We start from the raw sequence: 26,499 nt of genomic DNA, 5'->3' as shown, positions 1-26,499 counted from the left end.
GAACTCTAAGAGCTTGTGTTATAAACTACTAAATATTTATTTTGTAGATTTCTAAGTGTTGTTAGCTTATTGTTGTTAGCTTATTCCTAAGTTCTTTGAAAACTAAATACATTTTGTAACTGCTTTCTTGGTAATGTGAACTCTAAAAGTTTATAATGCTACATATTTAAATCTTTTTTTTTCAGTTACTTTTTATGCATATACATATTTATATGTTTAATTTCACTTATGTTTTAAGATCAGATTTAGTTAATCAGGGTAAACCAATGAAAACTAATTTTATTGATACCGTTTATTTTTCCCACAAAGGATACTTGCATACACTTACACTTATTTTTTATTAGAATTAAATTCTTAATTCTAATAAAAAATAAATAGTTTATTTTTTATTTGACAACAACTTCCTAATTACAGTTTACCCATTTTCTGTCATGATTATTTTAAATATTAAGAAAAATTTTAAATATTGAATTAAATTCAATTTTTCCTTAAAAAAATATTTTATTTTGTCAATTATTAGCTGACTCAGAAAGTTTTGTATAGGTGTGCTGCTACAAACTTAAAATCTACAAATAATTTGTAAATTCTCCCTTTTCTTATAGAAAATTTAATCACAAATAACTTTGAAATTGAAGGTATACTAAAATAAATATGTCAAGACTTGTAAATTATATTGAAAAAATAGCATGTTTTTTATCCGAAGTGTAAGAAAAATACTTAACTTTTAGAAAGAACAAACATTTTACTTGATTCATATAGTCAAATGGCAATTTCTTTGAGTATAGAGCTTTTTGTTTTGTGGCTCTATACTCAAACATATCATTATGTTTCTCATTATAAACATAACAAAAACATATCATTATGTTTCTTTCAAATTTATCAACTGTAAAATCAAAATAATGATTAACTAATGCATTCATTAGCTAAAACACATTATGTAGACACATTAAAAATATTTTATGTAAACTAGTTTCAATATAAATTTTTATATTTTTCCTAATTATTTTTGGATAAAAACGAAATCGGCTTTGAAATCATTTTACTTAAAGTGTTAAATTTTAATTAGCCTCTTCTAACCTGATGATGAGCCTACTGGAAGTTATTTGACTTATACTGATTTATTGAACTTTTAATCTGGTGGTTAGTTTGAAATAAATTTTATAATTATTAACTGTACCCTGATATTTTTCAATAAAACTGTTTAAGCATGTAACATACTTTATTTTTTATATATATTATTCTTTTAATGTAATTGGTTTTGCTTCTTCTTTCTTTGTTAATGTTTGCTCTGCATTTTGTTTCTATTTTTTTTATTTAGAATGACTGGTAGCCTTTCATTGACAACTGCCTCCTTTGAAAAACGTTATCGAAAGTTATCAACAAGTAATTAATTTATTTACTCTCTTTTCAATATGTCAAAAAATGTATTTTCTCTAAATGAAATTTATTCAAATTAGGATCTTTATATCTTTTATTAGAATTACCTAAAAACTGAAATTAATGCTAAGAAAACTCTCAGTTTAAGTTGTTAAAGAAAAATCATTTCTCTTAATTTTGAAAAACATTTCAGTCAATAATGGAGTAAGAATAATTTCTATTATATAGTATAATCACTCTCTTTAACTGTTTTTTTTTTCCTTCAAAAATTAATATCAGATAAAAATTTACTTTCCTTTACCAAAAACAAGTTAAACTGTAAACTTTCTACTTTAGAAAGCTTGAGGTAAGCCTAACTCTTAGAATTATCATTTTCTTATCAGAATTTATTTAAAGAAAATTTCATGTTTGGTAAATCTCTAACTTTTAACACTTAAAAATGATTTAGTATGAAAATTATTTTTTATACTTTTAAAATGCATAACAACTTGTTTAAATTCAAAGGTTAATTAGGTAGACCTTTTATTACAAACAATCCTACAAATGTCTAATACATGAAATATTTTGTAAGTTCTTGTGTCAAACTTCTTATTTATACATTTATTTATTTATTTTTATTAGTGATGTCTTCTAGTCCTCGAAGTTTTGAAAACCCATCTGGTCCGAGAAGGCGTACAAGTAGTGTACACAGTCAGCAGATGTTTAGATGGGTTCTTTCTACTGATAGTGAACAAAATGCCTCTGTCAGGAATGAGTTTTCTTATGAACAAGTAAAAAAAAAATTTTTTTTAATTTAACAATTACTTTAATATTTAATAATTTTAATTTAACAATTTAAATATTTTATTGTTATCATATTTTCCATAATACACAAATAGTATGATTTTATTGGAGATTATTTTAATATTTTGTAATAAATTCATTATACCATTTGCGTGGAGAAACAAAGTATAGCATGCCCATGTTTCTTACCAACTTAGATTATATATAGCTTTAGATTTGCATTACAAATATTCAAAAGTGATTTATAAATGAGTTCTGTATCTGTATTAGATAAAGTGAAGGATTACTTCTACTGCTTGTTATGAGCCTGAGAGGCTTCTTAATTTTGCGGCGAACAACCACAATATGGTGTCTATGTGGTCACCATAGTATGCCATCACCTATACTTTCAAAATAAATTAGCACCCATCGACCTGAAGCTTTGTGGACTTCAATCCACCTTTGGGAATTGAACTTCAGCCCATCACAACAACAGAAAGGAGCCTCAATAACTTTGTCATTGTGGTACATTTGTATCATATACTCAAAGGTAAAAAAAATCTGTGGTGATATGAGAAAAGGACAACTTAAACAACTGAATTAATATTTTTTTTAAAATTGATGCGACTCACAGTGTAAAGATGTTTAAGATATTTGCCATAGAAAAATAATTCATTTAACACTTATTATTTTACCATGCATAGTGGATGATAAAATTTAGTTAAAAAACATATTGCATTTTTCTTAAAGGGAAACTGAGGAATATTATGTTGAAAAAACTTGTCATGTTTTTGTTTATGTTGTAATTTAAAGAAAATCATTTTATTTATTTTTTTGCTTTGTTTTTAATGTTTTCCCTTACATAAACAAAGTAATTAACTCTCATGTAAAGTTGTCTCACAAAGTAACCTTACATACTCAATTTTGTCATTAATCTTTTCGAAATCAAAGTAACCCTTTTTAGGACTGATCATCACTCCCACACATTTGAGTCATTTCATTCATTAGTTTATCCACTTTTGTGAATTCAAAGTTTTTCTAGTTGTATCAAATCACTTCCAAAACCAGAGTTTGGCATGTAATATTTATAAATATGGTGCACTTGTCCAAATGATTCAATTAACATTGCATGTGTTATGCGTGATATGATGCAGTGATTAAAATTTAACTGTAAAATTTGTTTTTTGTATAAAGCGCTAAAAAGACATTTTTACCTCTTTTTGTTACAGATGTTTAATATAGAAATGATTGAAATCAGTTTTACAATCCAAAGGTATTTTTAATATTAAATTAAATTACTTTGTTTTACATGATTTTGATGGAAAAAAATTAAGAGTGACCCTAGGTTAATGAGGGATAGTGTGGATTTCTCTATTTTTTAAAAGTACTTTACAACAGTTTGAAAAATCTATGTATTATTTGTGTGTAACTTGGATATTATCTTTTTTATTTAGTTTTCATTTAAATTGTAGCATTAAGAAAACACTAGTATTATTTTGTGCAATAAAAAATTATGTTTCAACTTAACTATGCTGTATTTTCAGACACCAAGCATTTCTCTATGCTATTCCATTCTTAAGCTGCACACCGATGATAAGAAGTGTGCACAATTTTTAATGAATTTATGTGATCGACTATTGGGGAAAGTTAAAACTCGTCGATCTGGAAAGCTGCCTCTAGAAGTCGATTACAGTTTAATTATAAGGTTAGCATGCTTTTTTAAATTTCTATTTATCTTTGTAGGGTTTGCATGCATTGAGAAGATCGAGGAAAGTCAGGTAATGGGAGATTGGATAAAAAAAAAGTTTGGGGAAGACGTAATTTTACCCCCAAAACCTGAAATTCCAGGGAATTTTTTTTCTCCCTATTAAATTATGCAAAATACGGTGGATTTAACTCTTTTGTTTTACGTTTGCTCAAAATAATATTTTTAAGAAAAGTTAATGGCCGAATAGACGATCACTTCATAGATTATTGAAATTCTTTTTTCATGCCTGAGCATTTCTGGCGATGATAAACAGCAATTGGATATGTGCGATTTAAAAAATTCAAAACTTTTATCTTCTCATTTAAAGAAAAATGTTTTAAAAACACTGGTGGGACACAATGATTTGCAAGTGTACCAACTCTCTCGCATTTTACTGTTGACTTGCAATTTCTGGTTGTATCACCCGCCCTCTGGAATCTAGCTGAAAACCTTCCGAATTCTGCTGAATGCAGGGGGGAATGTTTAAAACTTCTTTTCCTGAAAGGAAAAATTCCTTATCCTTTTCTGTCCTAGTCCTATTGGCAAAAATCCATTAATACTGCTTCTCTGGAAAGCCGATGGTGTTAGTGCACTGCTTTATTTACAGATTGGTAATGAAATGCTTGAAGTTATGAATCATTTGCAAATCAAATTTTTTATCTGGTTTTGGGATTCTCAATAACAGTAAATTTTTGGATTTTTTTCCCCTTTTTTGAATAAATAAAGATAGAAGTTATTAAAATTTTTAATTTTGAAATATCAACTAAGGGATCATGCAGTAATTGCACAAAATATTTAAGGTTTCTTGTCTATCTTGCTAGATTTGTGATTATCAGAAATATTAGTACTCTTGAGTTATCTTATGAAAAAGAAAATGAGTAAGTGGATTAACACTTTAATAAATTGTAAATTTAGCGAATTTCTTTCACTAATTTAAAATTTTAAGCATATGCAGTAACAAATCTTATATGATTCAACTGTATCATTTCAACTAACTAATTAATCTCTTTATCATTTTAGTTAAAAACAATTGATATTAAAAATTGAATGATTGCCGAATTATCAAAATAGCTAATTGTGGGATAGGACCATTTACTAATTTGCTTTTGTAAAAATGTTTAGTTATTTAAAAGTAGTTGTTTTTTTACCCAAAATTATTAAAAATCTCTTTTAATTATTTGATTAATGAAATATTGAATACTATAACTAATTGTTATAAAATGTTGAATTAGAGGGAATTATGAAATTAGAGGGACATTTTTTTTTATCCAAATTTTTTTATATGCACAGTGCGGAAGTACAAAGAAAAAAAACCCAACTTCCTGAATAACTTTTGGTTTAATGATCAGATCTTTACATTTTAGAACTCAATCTTAATGGTTCTAAAGGGTGGCCTCAAATATGCTAATTAATTAGTGCAGACGATATTTTAAATTATGAAATCAGACATAAAAACGTACTTTCTCTGAATGAATGCACCTTTTTTCCCACAGATTTGGATTCCTGACCCCTAAAATATAGGGGGTAACTGCAATCTGGGAAATATGATCCCAATAGTAAGGTCAGGCGAGCAGTCAAAGTTTGGACTCTTTAATGTTAATTTTATTGTTTGTGTGGTTTGCCATATCTCAAGAAATTTTTAAGTGGATTGAAAAGCTTTCGCACACCATTATAAAACTCTTTTATCCAAAAATAATTTCATGCAAAAATTACCTTTCATATATTTATTTTAATTAATAACTGTCAAAAAAATTTTTAATTGTAAGGTATACAATTTTTTACATAATTTTAAAGAATGTAATTTTACGTAACAAAATGCAAACTTCCAGTGAAATTGGTTATATGAGTTCCTCGGAAATTGAATTTGAAAAATACAATTATTTGAAATACAATTATTTGAAATTCGATTTCTCAGAAACTTCTTGATTTTTAATTTAATAAATACATATTATAATTTTTATCAATTTATAGTATTTAGATTTATTATTATTTACAATTTATCGTTTAGTATGATGAAATCTTTATTGATGAATGCCAAAGTAAAATGTCACCAAGTACAGGACAGTGACGGAGAAGCCTTAGCTGAACTATATTTCCAGCACTTGGACATCATTAAATTGCTAGTTACTGCAAACTGCAGGCATCTTATTCCTAGGGAAGCACTTACTAATGGTGATACTGTTAGGTACATACTTACACCACTTTTATTTCTTTACAAAAATCAAATGACTTATAAACATGTATTAACCTGATTTATTTCATTGCAGAAAACTTCGAGATAAACTCTTAGAAGAAGAAAGAATGAATCTAGCTCTCGAAGTTTCAACGAAATTCAATTTGGATAAGAATGGTGTCTGGTCTTGTTGGGGTTTGTTTTGTTTAAAAGCTGGTGATTGGTTGACTGCAAGAGCTAAATTTCAACAATGTTTAAAGGTTTGATGGAAGCTTTTTACGTTTATTGCTTTGTATTTAAATACATTTTCGATGCAAATTTATTTTAAAAAATCATGTTTTCTGTAGTTATGTGGACTCAGAGAACCAAGGATGAAATAACATTTACTATTAAGATACAAGGTACAGGGTATCCACACACCTGGAAAGTCATGAAAAATCATGGAAAGTCATAAATTTCAGTATTGAACAAAATTTGTCATGAAATGTCTCGATTTTAATTTTTTTTTTTAAAAAAAGAATCATGAAAAGTCATGGATTTAGGTCGCCTAAAAATCTTATTTTTGAAATGGAATGTACCCCCTCCCCCTAATTTCATGGTGTTCCGAATATCTGGATTTGTAACAAAATTCCCACTCACAGTCATATTTGATTAAAATATTTAAAAAATTTATTGTGCTCTATAAAAGAAATTTCTTATGGTGTTCTTTCAAAAAATGAAAGAAAAAACATTTCTAGAGTGAATTATCTTTTAAACTTCTGTGATTTCATAATTTTTGTTATTATTTATTAATTTTTATTTTATGAATTTAAAATTTCAGCTGAAACAAGCCAGTCATTGACGAATTTTTTTATTCCGAAATGAGATCGGAAAAATCAGGAGTATTTCTATCCTTTCCGATGAACAAGAAAAGTATCTTTAGAATGTAATTAAAAGAAAAAGAAATTATTTGCTTTTGTATTTTTTCAGCTATTTTATTGCTACAACTCTTTCTTTACTCTGTTTTTTAAATTTAAAATCTATAAATATGAAGATGCAGAGTATGACAGTTTTGTTTATACTTGTCATTTCAATGAATGTTATTATAATGCTTTTTTAAATTTATTGTTGTGCTTTTGTCAGAGAAAATAGTAACTTCGTTAATTCATGAAAAATTCTTGGTCTAAATGTAGCTAATCTAAAATGTAGCAGATACCCTGTACATAAAAATATTGGGGTGTGTTCTGTTTGTCAAATATATATATAAGTTCATTGACAGTTTCATGATAATATGTCTGATTGACTAAATCATTTGTTGGATTTAAACATTCATCCTTACTTTTAGTTAAAGGAAGACCATCCATATATTCTGCAATTTAATTCACAAACTTTGTTCTTATCATATTCTTCTTCATAGCCCAGTGGAATTTCCATAAAAAATAGTTTCATCAATATACCCATATAAATAAGCAGTTCAATATCAAAACATTTTACTCATAAATTAAGCTTTGCAGATAATGCTATTAATAACCTTTGCAATTCAATGTTTACTACAGGTGAATCTGATTCTGAATAATCTGCGTTTTTAATTTGATTTTATCCTGTAACTAATCAAGTTTTAAAAATGTCTTTGCCATTTACACTTTTAATTGTAGACACCTATTTACTCTATTACTCTATTTACTCACCTATTTTTTCTTTGTTTGGTCGATCAACTAACTCAAAAACTTGATGTTTATTCATTGAAAGAAGTTTGTTTAAGTGAGAAATGATTATTTATTTTTACAATTCTTGCTAAAAATGAAATCATGAACTATACACATTGAAGGTCTCAAATTGTAATGAAAACATCATCCACACTGAAAATATTTTGAAGAAAACTAGCCAATATTTGTGTTACTAGAACGAAGAATCTCATAGTTAGCTAAACAAAAATGATATTGCATCCCATAATCCATAAAGTATTTACACTACTTTGCATTACTAAGTGGGAACATTAAAAAAAAAATTTTTTTTTCTTTATTAGAATTCAAATCTGATTTGTCTATTTTACACACATGGCACATTTAATAAAGCAATTTATAAGTATTCTGTTATGATTGATTTGATCTGTGTACTTTTGTAATACTGTTGATTTGTAATATCTTTATACTTTTTGAGCATTAGTCCTGGATTTTTTTAGAAGCTTTTAAACTTTCTTTTCTACATCACTAACCAATTTCCCCAGGTTATTCGATGTAGAAATAGTGCCAATTTCAATTCTAAATTAAAATTTTGTATAAATTTCAATATAGCTTTATCATTGGGTTCATTGCTCGGAAGATTAAATTACATTAACTTTGAAAGTTTTTATCTGTATTTTTGCTATTTTATAAAAATTTGAAGTGAAATAATTTTCATCTGAACAAAACAAGAAATCTAAATTTTTTTTCTTGTTTTAGATTGTAAAAGATAAAAATGATCAAACAAAAGAAAATCCAATTCTTAATAAAATTTTAAAAGTTTTGGAGGAGTCAAAATATCCTGGAACTGAGAAGGTAAAATGTTTTGACGTATGGCTTTGTACATAAATTTTTACTTCTATTTTTAGAAAATATAGTAATCATTTGTCTCTTTCAGGCTGCTGCTATTTCTAGATCATTAGCTTCTTTAAGAAATATCAAAAATGGTTTGACACAGGTAGTTATAGTATTTATAAATATATTTTTTACTAAATCTTTGAAGTACATAATAAATTTGTAAATATTAAATGTTTTTATGTTTTGCAGGTATTTAAATTTTTACTAGTTTAAAAGTTCTTAAATTATTTAATTTATTATTTGAAAATGCTTCCTCATTATCATTCAAAGAAATGTTGGAAAATCTGAAACAGGGACGTTCTAAAATTGGACTTTCCGATCTTTTAATTATGAGCTATTAGAGAAACTAAGAAAAAGAAGAAAGAAAGAAGAGAATATTTATGTTTCAACAGAAAATAAATTAAAACAAACACTTTTGAGAACTTGTTTGTGAACAAAAAGTTTATTATTATTATCTGTTACCTTTCACTTTTTTTTCCTTCCATCATTATTAATTTAATTAAAAGTTGATTATGTAAAATTTATTTGCCATTCTATAATAGTGATTAATGATTAATGTATTGATAATATTTTTTAGTTGGCTTACAATCATGATCATCTTCTCTATCACTGTGTAATATAGTCGAACTCGCTTATTACGAGCGTGACTGCTATATTTACTCATTATAACTGAGTGCTTGTAAAAAAATATAATCACTAAATTATAAATAAATTATATCTATTTTTTATTTCTGTACAGTACAAAACAAAATTAATCTTTGCTTTAACTCTTCTTATACTCTCATTTGTGTGTTATTGTTTTTCGAATCTTTTAATTATGAGCTATTAGAGAAACTAATAAAAAGAAGAAAGAAAGAAAAGAATATTTATGATTCACCAGACAATAAATTAAAACAAACACTTTTGAGGACTTGTTTGTGAACAAAAAGTTTATTATTACTATCTGTTACCTTTCACTTTTTTTTTCTTCCATCATTATTAATTTAGTTAAAAGTTGTTTATGTAAAATTTATTTGCCTTCTATAATAGTGTTTAATGTATTGATAATATTTTTTAGTTGGCTTACAATTATGATCATCTTCTCTATCACTGTGTAATATAGTCGAACTCGCTTATAACGAGCATGACTGCTATATTTACTCATTATAGCTGAGTGCTTGTAAAAAAATATAACCACTAAATTATAAATAAATTATATCTATTTTTATTTCTGTACAGTACAATACAAAATTAATCTGTTTGCTTTAAATCTTCTTATACTCTCATATTGTTTTTCGAATAAGACTCATGGCTCAAAAAACATTGTCATGTCAAAACATTGGCACCCCTGCTTTCAGAAAAAGCCAACATGTTAGCTAGATATATGACTCATGCTGACTTTCAGTTGTTTTTGAAATGTTAAACGAATTATCAAGCAGGGAGAAGTGGAAGTACCAAAAAATTTTATCAATCACAAAATTTAGCATTAGACTTAACATTATACCATCCAAGAATTTTAGATTTGTTTGTTAAAACTGGGTTCTCGTTAAGTCAGTGCTCATAATAAATGAGTTCGATTGTACTATGTTAAAGTGAATATTATTTAAGTCAAAAGTTCATGTTTAGTAATGTTTTTAAACTAAAAATTAAAAAAGTTATTATTGTTAACTCCCAACCAAAGAATAACTTCTAAATTATTGTTCTATATTTTACTTTTTAATTAGCCTATCTATTTCATCAATTTATTTATTTTCATAGTTTGAAACTAAACTTTATCCTCTGGATGCGATTGTGAAGCAAGAATGCCTCCATTATCTCAATATGTATGGCACACATTTTGCCACCATCGGATTTTATCGTAAACATGGATACATCAGTGAAGCACTGGAATATATTACTGAAAAGGTATGTTTACAAAAGATTTTGTACGTAATTTCATATTAATTAGTCTGAAACTGAATTTATATATTTTTTTTTTTACTTACTCTGTAGAAGTGTGAGCCAGATGTCTTCATTGAAGCTTTATTTATGCCAATATTGAAAAATGTACAACTTTCTTCCTTAAAGCAACTAATGTCATCTGTTGATCCATTACTACACACATGGTCTTCTTATTTATTCGCAACCTGTCGATATTTAGAAAAGCTAAAGTACCTCAATGTTCTGTATGAAATTCAACTCTTCATGGAGGTAACTTGTTATCTGATCAGTAATTATTAGTTATATAGCTTTCTCCTTTTTTATGTTCCTTTCCAACTTTTTTATGTTCAAAAATTTTATGTTATACTTGGCAAGCAAAATTTTTTTTTAATGCTGCTTGGTTCAAAATTAATTGTGGTTCGGGACTGCTAAAATAAAACTCTGGCCACTATAAAATAATTATCAGTGGCTATGATTCGTGCTTTACATATTTCTACACGTGCCTTACAAATTTGCAACATACTTTTTGCCCTAATATATATATACAGTAAAATCAAAAACGTTTCTTTGAGGGACTGTGCCTATGATTGATGAAAATGATTGATTGTGAATATGATTAATGAAAAGAGGTGGCCGCTATTTGGAGTTACCAACGAATTGATTGTTCAAAAGATAAAAAACGGATATAATCTACTAAAATAATAATAGTAAAACGAATCACAAACAAATTAATACGCCAAAATACTGATCTAACGATTATTACTTATTATTTTAACTGGCATTAATTTGCATTTTTTTTTCTGTCTTGTAATGAAACTTATTTCTTTCTTACTATCTTCAATAACTTCCATTTTATAATTTAAGATTGGGAATTTTTGCTTGCAATTGTTATTTGTTTTTCACTTGCATTGTAGTAAACTCACATTGTCGCTTGTATATCACTTGGATTGTCAGCTATATTGTACTAAAAGTCTTCAGACATTTAACTAAGGTCTAGAAAGAAAAAAAAGGAAATCACATAGACAAATATTGGTTACATGCATGAAAAAATTACTACTATCTCGCATGTGTGAATAATTTCTCTGTATTGTTTATTAAAGTTTACCAGTGAGCACTAAAAATTTTTGCTCATTATGAATGCCTGAACAAGACTGACTTGATTCATGCTGACATCAAAAAACAATGCTGGTTATCTGTAGTAAGTGGAATGAAATTGTCAAATTGCTTCTACGATTGGCTTCTGTAAGAATGCTTACATTTTTTTTTAAATAACTACTGTAATAACCATTAAGGAACAATACATTTAGTTATGATCAAATAATATAATTGCAAATTAGAGAGGAATAAGTGAAAAAAATTAACTATAATACACTTTGAAATATAATTTTTACTAGCTATTCATTACGGTGATCAGTTTATCATAACTAGCTATTCATCAAATTTTTGGGTGGCTGTTGTTCAGAAATTCTTTGTTAGAGGATCTGCCTAATGTAAATCCTATGGAAGAAGTTCAGTTCCATAAAAATATGACCTTCCTTCAGAGGTTACCTTTGTTTAAAAATGGTCCTAAATGGAGATTTGACTATAGTTAAATTTCACAGTTGCTTTTTGAATGATCATATATGTTTTCACTATACAGTATCATTAAAAACCATTTAATATTTAAAAATCAATAAATGAAATTGACTACTTTTAATATTCCTAGTACTGTCAACTAATAGAATCTCATACTGCTTATTCTGGTGTTAAAAAAAATTTCTACATAAATAATAAAAAAGTTTCTCTTTTTTCCATCCGTGAGGATTAAAATAGCTCTCTCTCTTCTTTTCACAAATTTTATTTACTTTTTCTAGTGTTTACTATGCAATAGTATAAAAACAATGTATTATAATTTTTATGAACTTTTATATATTTTTCAATAACTCATAACTATAGCTTCTATGTATTTCCACAAGAATTTAATTTGTTAAAAAATGTTATCAAAGAAAGAAAGTAAATGCTATTCTACAACAATCAACAAACACTTATTATGTTCCAAAGACATTTTCATGTGAATTATCCTGAAAATTTTAATAATAATAATAAAAAGTAACGTTTTTAATCATAATCATATTTATTTTCGTCAAAGTAAACTAGGATATTATTTTTAAAATCCACCCTCCCAGTTATGTTTTTCGATGCATTTTGTAGCAACTCCAACTGTGAATCTGCTTTAATCCCTACAAAAAGGCTGTTAGGGAAATCTTCTTCCCTTTCAGATGGGAAATTCAATCAGATTTGATTTGAACTTGGTGGCATGAAGACAATTCATTTGGAATCAGTTAAATAGATTTGGAAATAATAAAAATTTAAAGAAATGTAATGCTTTTATATAATTACATTTGTGTGTGATCATTTTATAAGTAAAATTATTTAAGGCCATTTTAGATATATCTACATTTAAAACAAGCATTAACCTGAACACATATTGATATAAAATAATTATTTCAGCTACCACATTTTATGTATTTAGACTTTTTTTTTTTTTTTTTTTTTTTACAATGCTTAAATTTCTTAAATGAATCTTTTTTAATATAACAGAAGAAAATTTCTCATTATAGTCGTATTTCATTTTTGTGTCCTCTTTAAAAATAAAGCTTGATGATATTTTTTTTCTTCTAATAGACAAATAACTAATTATAATAACTTTTTTTAAATACAGGACTATGCACGAGCAGCTAAAAGTGCCATTAATTTTTATCTCACACCTGCTCCTTCTTACAAAGTTCTTTTTGATCGAAGTCGTTTTCTGCACAATGCAAAGAAGCACTATGAAAAGTATCTGAATAATTTAAAACAATCTGACCCTGTGAATGATATTTGGAGAAAGAGGAAAAATATTAAAATTCTTAACATAAAAGAAGTTGAAAGGTAAGTTTTAAACTATTTTCTATTTTTCTTTGTAACTAAATTTTTTGATTATACATTAAAACTTATCAAGTTGATCACCTGTCTAAATTGACGAGCCAAATTAATCTTATTTAAAAAAAGAGAGCAAAATCTTAGTAGCCTGGCTTTTGTCTGTCTTTTATGTTGACTGCTGAAAGAAGTCTAATTAATTTGTCGAGCAGCATTATTGAATGCTATTCAAAAACATTCCTAGTCCCTTCACAAATTGACCACAAACAATTAAGAAATTCCCTCCACTATTGTTTTATGCATTAATATTTTACTTAGTTGGTAAAATTATATTAAAAACTAACTTAAACACACGTTGGTGTGAGTTGACCATATGGAAAAACTATAACAGCTTTTGTAAGAAATAGATTTGTAAGTACCAGTAACAAAATCAATTTTGAAATGTTGAAATGAATATATTCTTATGTTTTTTAATTGCTTAGATGTTCTTGTGTACTGATATTTTAAAAAAGTTATTTATGATAATTACCTCCCCTACATCTCTAACGCAATATGCATATTTGTTTTTTTTTTTAACTGATCAGTTTAATATTCAATTTACATAACAAATAATTCAATCTGGTAATTTGGTATAAATTTTTATGATGATAAATAAAAACTTCAAGTCACATTAAAATCTTTTATCTTTATTTTAATTTGCAACATATAAGAGCAACATGAAAAACTTCAATGATATGATGTGTATAAAAATAGCATGATGTAAAAAATTATAGAAAAAATAATTACGCATGCCCTTCTATAAATTGACCATCTGCCTTAAGTTTGAGAATAAGTAATGGACAGCAGAAATATAAATAGTCAACTATCAGAATAAGCATTCTCCATTTCTCATGTTAACCTATAAAACACTATATAAGTGCCAAACTTTATAAATTTTTTCTATAATTTTTTTTAAATTTAAATATATTGTATAGATATTTTGTAACTTTGTAGTTTATGCATTATTATCCTAAGTTTTGTAAATTATTAACAATACACTGCATGTATTTTTCAGTTACATTCAGATAATCAGTCTTCAAGAAGAAGTTTCCAACTACTTTCAGTTATGTGAAACTCAAGGTCATGGTTATCTGCATGAGATTGATACTGCTGTCAATAAAATTGAGACACATTGTCCACCTAACCTGTTTGGCAATTCTCAAATGAAAAGTGAAGTTGCAACTATGGTAATGATTTTACTACCACAATTTCTGTTAAATAAGTAGTATGAAACTAGTTCATGCTGAATTAAATAACAATTGAATAACTTAGTTTTACATTTCTTTAAATTCTCAAATTCACTAAAATATAACGCAATATGTTTCTCCAATAAACTCATATTTATGTTTTGTATTTTTAATTACCTAATTTATTTCAAATCTATAAATCAATTTTTGATCATTCTTATTTTGTTTATAAAGATACAGTTTTATTGCCTGCTAGTATAGATTAGTTTAAATTCAAACAAGTTTTTGTTAATTTCTGCTACATTCTATCTATTATATATTATTATTATGAGCTTTGGATTTTAAATTGTACCTTTTTTTATCTTCTTAATTTTACATACCTTTTTTGCATTTTTATGAATGACAACAATTGCTTAAATGTTTTATAAAAAATAATATTTATATGGTTAATAAAGTTGATAAGATGCAACGTAAGATATAGAAGACTTAATTATTAAATCAGATTATTTGAAAAGGTAGCATTCACTGTACAACTGTATAATATCTCACAAATTCTTATAGGATTATTTGGGAGTTAAAAACTAATCTTTGTTTAATTTCTGTTGTTTGTAAATTACTAAAACATGTTGCTATTTTTTTTTTTTTTTTTTTTAAGAAATGTTATATAAGAAGAGTTTGAAAGTTTTTATGAACTTTTTGTTTTTGTCTTTTAATATCAAAGAAATGTTTCAAAAATCATTTCAAAATGTGTATAACCTATTATATAAGTTAAACTTATGGATTTTTTTTTCATTTATTACCTCTCTTCCCCCTCTCTCTCACAAAATTAATTTTTTTGTTTTTTTATTAAAATTTATTTGAAGCTCCAGAAAATTATAAAAGTTTTAGGGAATTATAAGTTTATTCATTAGAGAGCCTTACAATTCTTCGATGTATATTTTACATGAAAATATTTGTGTTCTTAAAAAATTGATTTATGTTTCAATAATTTTTCATACAGATACTCATTAACGCTGTAAATATAGATGATGGGTTTGAATTAGCTGCAAAAATAATTCAGGTATTTACATATTTATATGTTGCTAAATATTCTTCAATTGATAAATTAGTATGCCTACATTTTTTTTTATTCTGCTAATGAAATATTCTACTAAATAAAAAATAAAAAAATTGTGGCGTATCAAATGTATATTTTAATTTTATTGTTAATATTATTCCTTTCTTATCACTATCCTAATTTTGATAGAATGAGTTGTGTATGATTCTTCTAAAACGAAATTTATGTTCGAGTTTTAAAAAATATATATTTATATAAAAATATATAAGAGTGCCTGTTAGTAACTTACTTCACCATCATATTTATTTGTACGTTTCATTCGGATTTCCATTGTATTGCAAAAAAAGTTACCAATCTGATTTTTTTTTTTTTTTAATTTTTTAAAAAAGAGTGAAATACAGTCGGACTTCTATTTAACGAACTTCCATTTTGCAATTTTTTTCGAGGAACCAAGATCATTTTGGAAATTTCTTCATAAAATAACTTCTAAATAGCTAAGTGATTTTTCTATTTAACGAACTTTTCTTTGAGATCCATTTTTCCTATTACCCAAAATATTTCAGAACATTTCAAACTTTAACACATTTAATGGGGGAAATGACTTTGAATTAATTTTCCCAGCCACTTAACTTTCAGAGAAAGCACTAAAATCTCTTTCCCCTTTTGTTTACATTTCAAACAAAAAACTGAGACAAAACGGATTTTATCAGTTGCAATTAAACTTAAGAACGCATATGGTAATGCATGTTTAAAATTACTTTTATAATAAATGCAGCTGTAATTTTATACATAAATTCAGCCTTTTTTAGTTAAAAATGTATGTAGCTCGATAGTGTAACACTGGATAATGTTTTGCTCTATTCTTGCTTTCCATGCAGATTTCCCTTTTATGGCTAAGGTTTATAAAATAAATAGTATATACTAGTTTACAAAATAAAGGTGTATCAATTGCTATTTTAATTATGATCTAGTGTTTATGAATTTAAAACCTGTTTTGTGTTGTTTAAGTATTTCAAAAGGTGATTTTCTATTTAACGAATTTTCCATATAACGAACTTATTATCAGGATTGAGCGACTTCGTTAAATAGAGGTCCGACTTTTATATATATATATATATATATATATATATATTTGTGCTATATTGCTGTTGAATTTAAAAATTTCAGTTATTATCAAAATATGAGGCAGTTCAAGTTATTTATTTTAGAAAATGTTATTTATAAATAATGTTTTATGTTTTGCATTGATAAAGAGAAATGTATTCTAACTATTTTAATTTGTAAGTTACAATTTAAACTTTCTTCAACTCGATATTTGCTACTAAATCTAAATTTGCTATTCTGCGAGTAGCAAGTTTAATATATATATATATATTTCTTTTGCTTGTTCTACTTTTTTATAAGACTCTCATAATTTTATTTATTTTTATGGATTAATTAATGTGACAAAAATCTCAATATGTAATTTTGCATATATTTTACTATGGAATGGGCTCTGGATAATTCAGTACAATCATGAATTATATAGAAAAAAAAAATAAATACCATTGCAGTTATTTACTATTGAATAAAATGGTTGATTAACAATTTTACAAGAGTTGTTGCTGACCTAAATAATTAATTGACTTTTAGTGAACTTATTTTTGAACATATTACCCAAAAAAAGAAAACAAATTACATAAAGGTACTTAAGAAAAAGACCTTCATATCATTGACATCATGGAGAAACTTAACTTCATGTAAAACAAACTGAATTGTTGGGACAACTCTAGCCTACACCAGGCTGTAATGCTGACTATGAAGAAGATAGACTCTCGATTTTGTTTTTAAAATCAGTCTAAAATATTATTTTTAATTAAAGTAATACATCACTTACTCGGGCATCTTACTATTTTTTGTATTTATCATTTAATTGTAGCATATATTTTCTCCTATTTTATTTGATTTCTTATTTAATTAATACAACCAAAATAAGCTTTTTAGAATGAAATAGTTTTTACTGATACTTATTATTTCTAATTTTATGTTCAAATTTTAAAGCATTCATAATTCAAAATTCTATTTATAGATATTTAACTTGAATGCAACTGCAATTTTATGTAAAGCTGGCCGAGAAATAGTAAGGACGAAACAAAAACAACAAGTGCCTCATTATTTAGCTAGTGTAAAATGCCTCTTTTCAAAACTGACAAAGGTGGATGATATTATTTTAGAGTGTGTGTCAACAGTTCACAAACAGGTAATTAGTTTAAATGCATTTAATATGAAATGTAAATTTTTAAAACTAGAAATTTTTACCGTATTAATAAAATGTAGTATGTGTATTTTAAGATTTCTTCTAGACTTCACATTAATTGGCTAAATTGTTCCATTATGAGAAAGGTTTTTTTCTTTTATAGATAGCCTATTTCAATAAACCTTGTCTTTCCATATCCTTAGGTACTTATAATTTGATAAGTAATTTCAAACTTATCCAGATTTAGGGTTGCAAAAAAGAAAGATATATTAAATGATTATAATACAGGGTGTTTTTAAATTCCCGGACCCATTTTGATGTTTAATAACTCAAAAAATAATGAAGATATAAACAAACTTATGGCATTTATTGATGGAATAGCTCATATATTTTCCTTTTCAGGTTTGAATATCTTTACTTTTGTATATATCGACTGCACGTGTGGTTAATTTCAGATAATTTCATTTTCCAGTCTAAATATTTGTACTTTTCTAAATATTGTCGCATTTTTCTCTCTTTTGTTTTTGGCAACTATTGCAATGTTATGTTTACTTTTGATGTGTTTGTTCTATGTAGTACTTTTCTATGTGATGTTTTATTCGAGCGGATATTATGGAGAATGCATACACCGACATGCTTGCTGCTACCTGGCGTGAAATTGACTATCGACTTGATATTCTCCGTGCGACGAAGGGGGCACACGTGGAAGTTCATTGACAAGGGTCATGAAACTTTTTGAGTCTATCTAACCATTTATGTTATTAATTTTAATCTATCTTTATTATTTTATGAGTTATTAAACATCAAAATGGGTTCGGAACTTTATAAACACCCTGTACTTTAATTTCCCTCATATCTTGCTTTCTTACAAATCATGTTAGCTCTATCAAGTTACGTTTATTTTTTTACCAGATAAGAAGCATGTAACTACTCTAAAGTTTTATAAATTAATAATTAATTGTTTATTAATTGATTCTTTTAATGTAAAAGCATTTTATCATAAAAATCTTCTTTTTTTTTTTGCCTAATAACATAAATAGCTGAATAAAAGTACCAAGTGTTGCTGTTTTGAAAAGCTAATTATTTCACAAAATGTTTAGATGTTTAATGCTAGTATTGCATATAATAGATACTGTGAATAGAATGCATGTCTATAAATTCTGAGATTCCACCAGATAGATATTTTGCCAATGCACTGCGTGTTAATTCTATCATTTCATTTTGATAAATTTTGGTTCTAAGAAAATCACCGACTCATCTATTTGTCTTAATTCTCCTAACTATATTGAGATATAAAATCTCTAATTAAATCTGATTTTTGATAAAAATTAAATATATAGTTATATTTTGTGCTATTTCCTTTCATCAATTACATATATTATTTTATTATTACTTTTAATTCTTCTATAGCAGGGGTTTCCAACCTACATGAGGCCGGGGACCGCAATTAAAAACACCAGTCAAATGGCAGGCCACAACTTTATCAAAATTTTATGTAGGACTCTTATGTTTGAAGGAACATTAAATATTACAGCCAGATTTTTATCAAGTAGTACAAAACAAAAGTATTGAATTACAATTAAAATAAGAAGTAGATTTTTAAAAATATTTAATTGCATATTAGAAAATTCTGGCTACAATAATTTTAATTGTGCACCTATGTATTAAACAATTAATGTGCAACAGATATCAAATTAATAAGATATAAAACTTAAAAATATTTAAAACCCATATAGATTTTTTACGAAAATTGTCCTGAAAAAAATGACAACAAATATATTTTAGTTCGCGGACCACAAAAAAAGGCTTAGTGGGCCGTATGTGGCCCACGAGCCGCCAGTTGGTAACCATTGTTTTATAGCATATGTTCATTATTTTAGTTAGTCATCCAAAAATTGTATAAAAAATTATTTCTTCTGAAGTTGAATCATATATTAAAATCATTTTTTATTTATTTTAAAAACCATTTCATTCCTTTCAGAAATAATTATAATTATTCGTGATTTTTTTTTTTTTTTTTAATAGGGAGGTGATGTTGAAGACATTATTAAAATGCTAATGTCAGACTCCAACAAGGTATTTGTTTTTTATTTTTATTTACGAAAATGTTTTCTTATATTTTGATTATTTAATTATTATTATTTTGCTGTCAAAAATGCACAACAAATTAACTTTTTAGAAATAAAACTTAATTACATTAAGCATTCACATTCAAAATTGTAATAATTTCTTTAAAAAACATACATTATTTCTTTAGTAAATCAAAAAATAATAACATTATTAAATAAATAAATATTCTTTTATTTTATTTAGGGGTTTAAAAATATTCTTTGTATTAATATGAATTTTTATACATATTTTTATTTTATTTTTTACTAAACAAAAAAAAAACTTATAACAAAATTTTTAAATTTTGTTTTGTCAAAAAGTGTTTAAAAAAATATCTTTTATTTATGCTCAAATTAAAATCATACTAAAAAAAGTAGGGAGTTATCTGCTGTGTAAAGTGCACAGAAAGAGAAAACTTGTAATAAAAGAATGAGAAAAACTCGAATGTGTACAAGTTTTAGTCTAATATTTTAACACCTTGTTTTAAGAAGTAGGAGGAATAAACATTTTGAGATGAAATAAATGTTCATCTTATATAGTGTCTGTTCATGATTTACTGCTGTATTAAATATAAAATCTCTTACACTTTCTTTAATTCATAAACAATTTTTGAGTAGAATAGTTACAAAAGAGTAAGAAATATGTGAAATAGTTTTTGTGTATAACAAATCAGGAAGATATTACTTAAAATGAAATAGGTAACTTTTATGCATCTAATTTATTGTGTCATTTATATTTTTATAGATGGTGCAATAAATTGCAACATTTATATTCATATTGCACGTTATCAAGATTTCTCTTCCAAAATATATTTCCTTCTAGAAACAAATTTTTTTTAAAAAGAAAATATTTGCTTTTGAAAACAAAACTAATCATTATAAGTTTTTTGCATGATTTGTTAATAAAAACACTGATATACATATAGTGAAATTTCATTGCTGTTTTTATTTTAGCATAGCATTTGAGTGATGAACTAGTAGAAAAATTTAAAAATCTGTTAATGTAAACCTTTACACTTAATGGCTGTTTAATATTTATATAGTCTGGTTTTTATTTTTATAAAACAAATTAATTTTATTTTTCTAAAAAAAAAATATTTAAACAAGTTTAAGTAAACACATTTCATATTAAATAAATAATCTCAAGAAACTGAAGCCAGGAAATTATCTGGATAAAAACTTCATTCACTTCAAAAAATACATAAAAAGTTTTTGAAAAAAAACAGTCGACATGTTTCCAGAACTTCAAAAATAGGCAGATATTTTCAAGATTTGCCAGAAATGAATGAGAAGAAACATAAGTGATTTGAAATCACAAACGTAAAATTGCCCATGATAAATGGAAAAATAAAGATGATAAACAAAATTAGAAAAACCATAGTGGTCGAGAGTAGCAAGTTTAAATGCAAGTGTAAAATGCATTTCCACATGCTATGGAGAGAAAACATTAGTTCCTAAGCACCCTTCCATATTTTGTGCATGTGTATTTTACCCCAATTTGCTGCTTTCGGCCACTGTTTATTTTTTCTCTTAGCTATTGTGGGGTTTTTAGTTTTGTTTCTCCTCGTTATTTTTCTATTTCCTGTTGGAAACTTTATGTATTTTATTTCTAATCCCTTTCGTTTCTTCTAATTCCCGTGTGGCAAGCTTTGAAAATGGGAGCCTATTTTGAAGTGCTTGGAACATGTCAACCGCTTCTTTCCTTTTTATGTATTTTTAAAGGGAATGAAGCTTCTTATCAGGCTTTTAAATTAATTTGCAATACATGTACTTTTAGCAAACTTTTAAAATTAATAAAAACTTTTCCAATTATTCTTAATAATTATATTAGATTTTTAATTATAAAAATTTTTGATTTCCGATTCCTTATCATTCTTTAAAACAAAAAAACTGTTTTGCCCTAAAGTGTAATTTTTTCATAATTATTTTAGATAAATGCATACTTGATGTGTGGAAAATTGAAGTCTGCTTATCTTCTTGCTTTAAAATTGAACTCAGCATTGGACATAAGACGTATAATGGTTGCAGCTGAGCAATGTGGACAAGATTCAATTCAACGTATTTGCAGAAAATGGTTGGATACAAATTCACTGAAATTAAAACCCAAAGAAACTGTACCTTATAAATAATACTAATAAGTATTAGAAGAACGAAAATTGTTAAGGTGCCAAGTAAAATTCCTATTGACAACATATCTCTTTAATGTGATATTAATTTTTAATTATGTTGTGAATTTTTATTATTATAAATGGATAGTTTTTAACTTATTATGAATATTGTGAGGCAAGAATATTGTTGGTGTATATATTAAATGCTCAGTATTTTAGCTTGTTCTAGGAATAAATTATAAGTCTTTATATGTATGTATATTTCAAAAATATTTTCTTATCTATTGCATACATTAAGTACAATAGATAACAATTGGAAATTTTTCATGATTGTGATTTAATGAATTGTTAATTTGTTTTAATGTTGATAAATTTGTTTTTCTTTCTATTGTTGTTTATTTATATTATTTTAAAATAAAAATATTTTTGAGATGTATGATTCTTAAAAAAAATTTATTGTTTTTAAAAAATGTTATGATATGTTTCCCTTTTATTATACATATAGTTATTAAAATTGTAATATAATTAAATATTACTTGTCTTTGGAATTATTTGTTAACATAAGTACTCATATCCTTCAAAAAACTAATAAAATAAAATTGCATATCCCTGTGTATTTATTGCATTATTATTTTTACAATGAATTTTAACAATGTTTAGTGCCTATTATTCCATTAAGAATTCAAGTAGAGTGCTGTAGACTTTTCTGACATTAGTATATTTCACACTGTAGATTTACTTTCTTAATTATTTCACGACAAAAGCTTTATATTCATTATGATTTTATAGAAACAAATATAATTTTTTGCAGACGTATGCTTTGCTGAGTATATTATAAACTTAATGGAGTCAACATTACAAACTTGTAATATTGAGAAAGAAAAATTATTTGACTTTTTTTTATTATGCTATAAAAAATAGCTTATTATCTTAAGCTATTTAAAAATGAACTCTAATTATTTTTAATTGTGAATTAAGACTCAAAACTTCCAAGTTCTCCCTATTTCATTTAATTTTTCTTTCCTTTTAATTTTTTTTTTTTTTTTTTTTTTTTTTTTTTTAGTTAGCAAAATATTTTTAAGTTAAAACTGCTTTTATACCATGCTGAGTCATTCCATAGTGCAGAATTATTTCCTTAAGAATTAATTCTGCAACAAATGGTCATGGATTGATTCATCCATAATTATTTCTAAATCTTTATCATGGAATATAGTGTTCAACTTTAGTTCGTAAGAAAAATGTCTACTGTGAAACACTGGTGAAATATTATTTCTATCAAACAAAGATAAGACGTGGAGAATCTACAAGCAAATTAAATCGTCATTAAATAGGAAATCTTGAAGTGTGCAAGTAACATAAGAATAACAATATTATTAGACAAAAGTAATTTCTTTCATTGCAATTCATGCTATCAATGGACATAAAAGTGTCTGTATAGTGTGTCTAAAATAAGAACTCTCCTAACCATTTGTCTGGACTAGTGGCGGTGACTATGGTAACGTGGTATAACTATTTCATGTAGGGATGTAAGGTGGGTGAGAGAAAGGGAATCTTTTTCTCTGGTCTATTGTGTTAGCCCTAGAATGAAGAGAAACTACCCTCCCTGAAATGAACTATTCCTGTTTTCATAGCAGCAGTTGGCCTCAGACTTTGTGGCGGAGGGAGTTCTTAAGGTAGACAAACTATATGTCCAGAGTGATTTAGGCAAATAAAATAATTTTGCAGATATAAAATTGAACATGAATACAGATGGTGGACTAGATCCGATTTTTTTAATTTATGTAATTAAAGAATTTTAACTGTGATTTATCTGATTATTAAAACTCATCACATTGAAAATAAGTGTGCTAAAAAAAAAAATTTCCCATCATAACCTCACACATTTTTTTTCAAAACGAAGCCTCTCATTTTTTAGGCCAATTTTTAGCAAAATAATTTGATAATCCTAATTTTTTTCTCCATTTGTCGCCCAAAAGTTAAATTACATCATCTTCAAGTATAATTTCTACAAGATAATAATTTCTATAGAAATACTGCAATTTCTAAAAAAATACCAAATGAATTTTTTCACTTTAATTTATTATGACATTATAGAATGTATTTTATTTTGATAATTTCTTCGAACATTTCATAAAACCTTGAAGAAAAATAAATAATTTAAAATTATTTGAGTTCAAGGATACACTTCCAGGATGATTGGGACTCTACTGTATATAAAAAAATTTTATTCCATTTTAAATCGACAATGATTCTGCTAGACTAAGGAAATTTTTATATTGTTTTTTACTACTAGCAGGTCCCAATTTAAAATAATATAAACCATTTACTGTATATCCTTGCATATAAGTTGACTCCCTATTTTTGATTATAAAATCAAAAATTTCTTGTATGCCTGGTGTTTAGGTAGACTGCTGATAAAAAATATATACATAAAAAAAACATTCTATTTTATTGTAAAATTTAAAATTCTTTTGGATGATTGGTGAAGACAATTTTCCGTGGGACTAAGCAGATAAGGATAAAGTATAGTCTATTGCAGTGTGGGATCCGTATAACAACAATTGACTCCAACAAAGATGATGTTCTGGAATTTTAAAATTTGGAGCTTTATGGCATGTTTTAAAATTTTTCAAAATACTCTTCAATAAAATACCTTAACTATTTGTTATTCTTAATTTTTCTTGGGCGTAATTCTAAGCAGTGTTTCCAACAAAAAAAGCCCTTATATGCAAAGAAAATGCGATAAGAGAAAATACAAAATTGTATATTACATTAAAAATAGTTTTTTAAAAGAATAAATTGATACAAAGTTAGTCATCAGTGTTTTCACTACAGCGCGAGAATCTCACATGTTTTTTTTTCTTGCAATAAAAAATTATTAACGCGATAAGTTAGCACACTCTATTAATCAATTTCAAAATGCGCGAATTTTGGAAAAAATTTCGTCTTGTGTCATTTTGAATAAAATCCGTTCCACTTTTCTTCCTTAATCTTTCATTATTTTGATTGATTTGTTTATTTACGTCGCACTAGAGCTGCACAATGGGCTATTGGCGACGGTCTGGGAAACATCCCTGAGGAGGATCCGAAGACATGCCATCACAATTTTGATCCTCCGCAGAGGGGATGGCACCCCCGCTTCGGTAGCCCAACGACCTGCACGCAAAGTCGAGCACTTTACGGTAGAACAGTTTAACAAGGACCAATACCGCACACCCTCGGTCCCTACGCAGACTGATCCAAGTGTTCACCCACCCACACACTGACCGCAGCCAGTGATGCTTGACTTCGGTAATCTGCTCGGAACCGTGTCTTAACGATCAGTCCACAGCGGGACTTCATTATTTTGAACATCGGTCCTTGTTATCTAGCTTCCCTATTCACCAGTATCGTTCAAAACTGGTGCGAACAGCAGAACACTCCCCCCCCCCCCGAACCCCTTTCAGAACACATTTCTCTACAACCACGTGTTCACTGTAGGTAAGGTTTCTTCATGTAAGACGTTTAAATTTCTTGTGCATGAATGTAAGATGAACAAATACCTTGTTAAGACGACATCTTCTACTCCGTAACGGACAAATGAAAATGAAACAAATGTCGGTAGAAACGGTCAAAACGAAACAAATATGGATATTTTTCAGTCATATAAATATAATAACTGATGGAAAAGTAGATATAGAACATTTTCCAAATGATGATGCAGCAAAAATATTCAATTAGAAGATGTTAAAAAAGTATTATAATTAAAAAAATATTTTTTTTCCAAGTCTATTCATGTTTTTTTAATTTTTAGAAATCTCACTAACTTTTTGAAATCTCACCCTGTTTTTGAGAAAGGGTGAGAAATTCTCTCCCACTTTTTTTTTGTAATGAAAACACTGGTCATATCTATCTCATTATTATCTATCACATTTAATGTATTGCAATTAATGAAAAAAAAAGGGTGGAATATATATATAGAATTTTTTTTCTTTTCAAGTTTGGTTAAATTCTGCAAGCACAATTTTCCAATAAGCTGTTTTATGTTGTTTTTTTTTTCTTAAAGAATTATGTGTCGCAACTTTTATTTGCATCTTCTCTGTGATTTTTTTTGTGTATTTTACAAGCTATAGTACATAAGCAGAATTACTGATCCATGAGTTTTTAAAATCTTAGTTAAGAAAACTAAATATCAATGTAGTTTATTTATAAACATATTGATAATGTTATTTTTAAATGATTGAATATTTGCGATGCCTACAGACATTCTTTTATCTATCTTTTTTCCTGTCAAAAAATCCGTTTTCCTTTTTTCTTATTCAGTGAGAAAAGATAAATGCATACACAAACTTGCTCACTTTGTTACAAAAC

General features: G+C 26.5%; 1 protein-coding gene across 2 annotated transcripts in view; it reads left to right on the top strand.

Moving 5' to 3' along the window:
- The window catches only part of Sptz (zinc finger FYVE-type containing 26 spastizin), a 67,420-nt gene extending 44,665 nt beyond the window's left edge, over positions 1-22,755 (top strand). For both annotated transcript variants that reach the window (XM_043046278.3, XM_016056420.4), the window contains 15 exons: positions 1,319-1,383; positions 1,999-2,147; positions 3,684-3,844; positions 5,895-6,071; positions 6,154-6,319; positions 8,480-8,575; positions 8,658-8,717; positions 10,355-10,501; positions 10,589-10,786; positions 13,218-13,426; positions 14,469-14,640; positions 15,641-15,700; positions 17,766-17,936; positions 19,959-20,009; positions 21,973-22,755. In XM_043046278.3, the coding sequence (XP_042902212.2) occupies positions 1,319-1,383; positions 1,999-2,147; positions 3,684-3,844; positions 5,895-6,071; positions 6,154-6,319; positions 8,480-8,575; positions 8,658-8,717; positions 10,355-10,501; positions 10,589-10,786; positions 13,218-13,426; positions 14,469-14,640; positions 15,641-15,700; positions 17,766-17,936; positions 19,959-20,009; positions 21,973-22,170 (2,080 nt within the window). In that variant the 3' untranslated portion in view covers positions 22,171-22,755. The remainder of the gene's footprint in view (positions 1-1,318; positions 1,384-1,998; positions 2,148-3,683; positions 3,845-5,894; positions 6,072-6,153; positions 6,320-8,479; positions 8,576-8,657; positions 8,718-10,354; positions 10,502-10,588; positions 10,787-13,217; positions 13,427-14,468; positions 14,641-15,640; positions 15,701-17,765; positions 17,937-19,958; positions 20,010-21,972) is intronic.
- Positions 22,756-26,499: the final 3,744 nt, after the last annotated feature.

The sequence above is a fragment of the Parasteatoda tepidariorum genome, chromosome 10 (assembly GCF_982258835.1).
Source record: "Parasteatoda tepidariorum strain Cologne lab strain chromosome 10, Ptep-v5.0, whole genome shotgun sequence".
NCBI lineage: Eukaryota > Metazoa > Arthropoda > Arachnida > Araneae > Theridiidae > Parasteatoda > Parasteatoda tepidariorum.
Note: the sequence above shows the minus strand (reverse complement) of the source record. Positions and strands in the feature narration are given on the sequence as shown.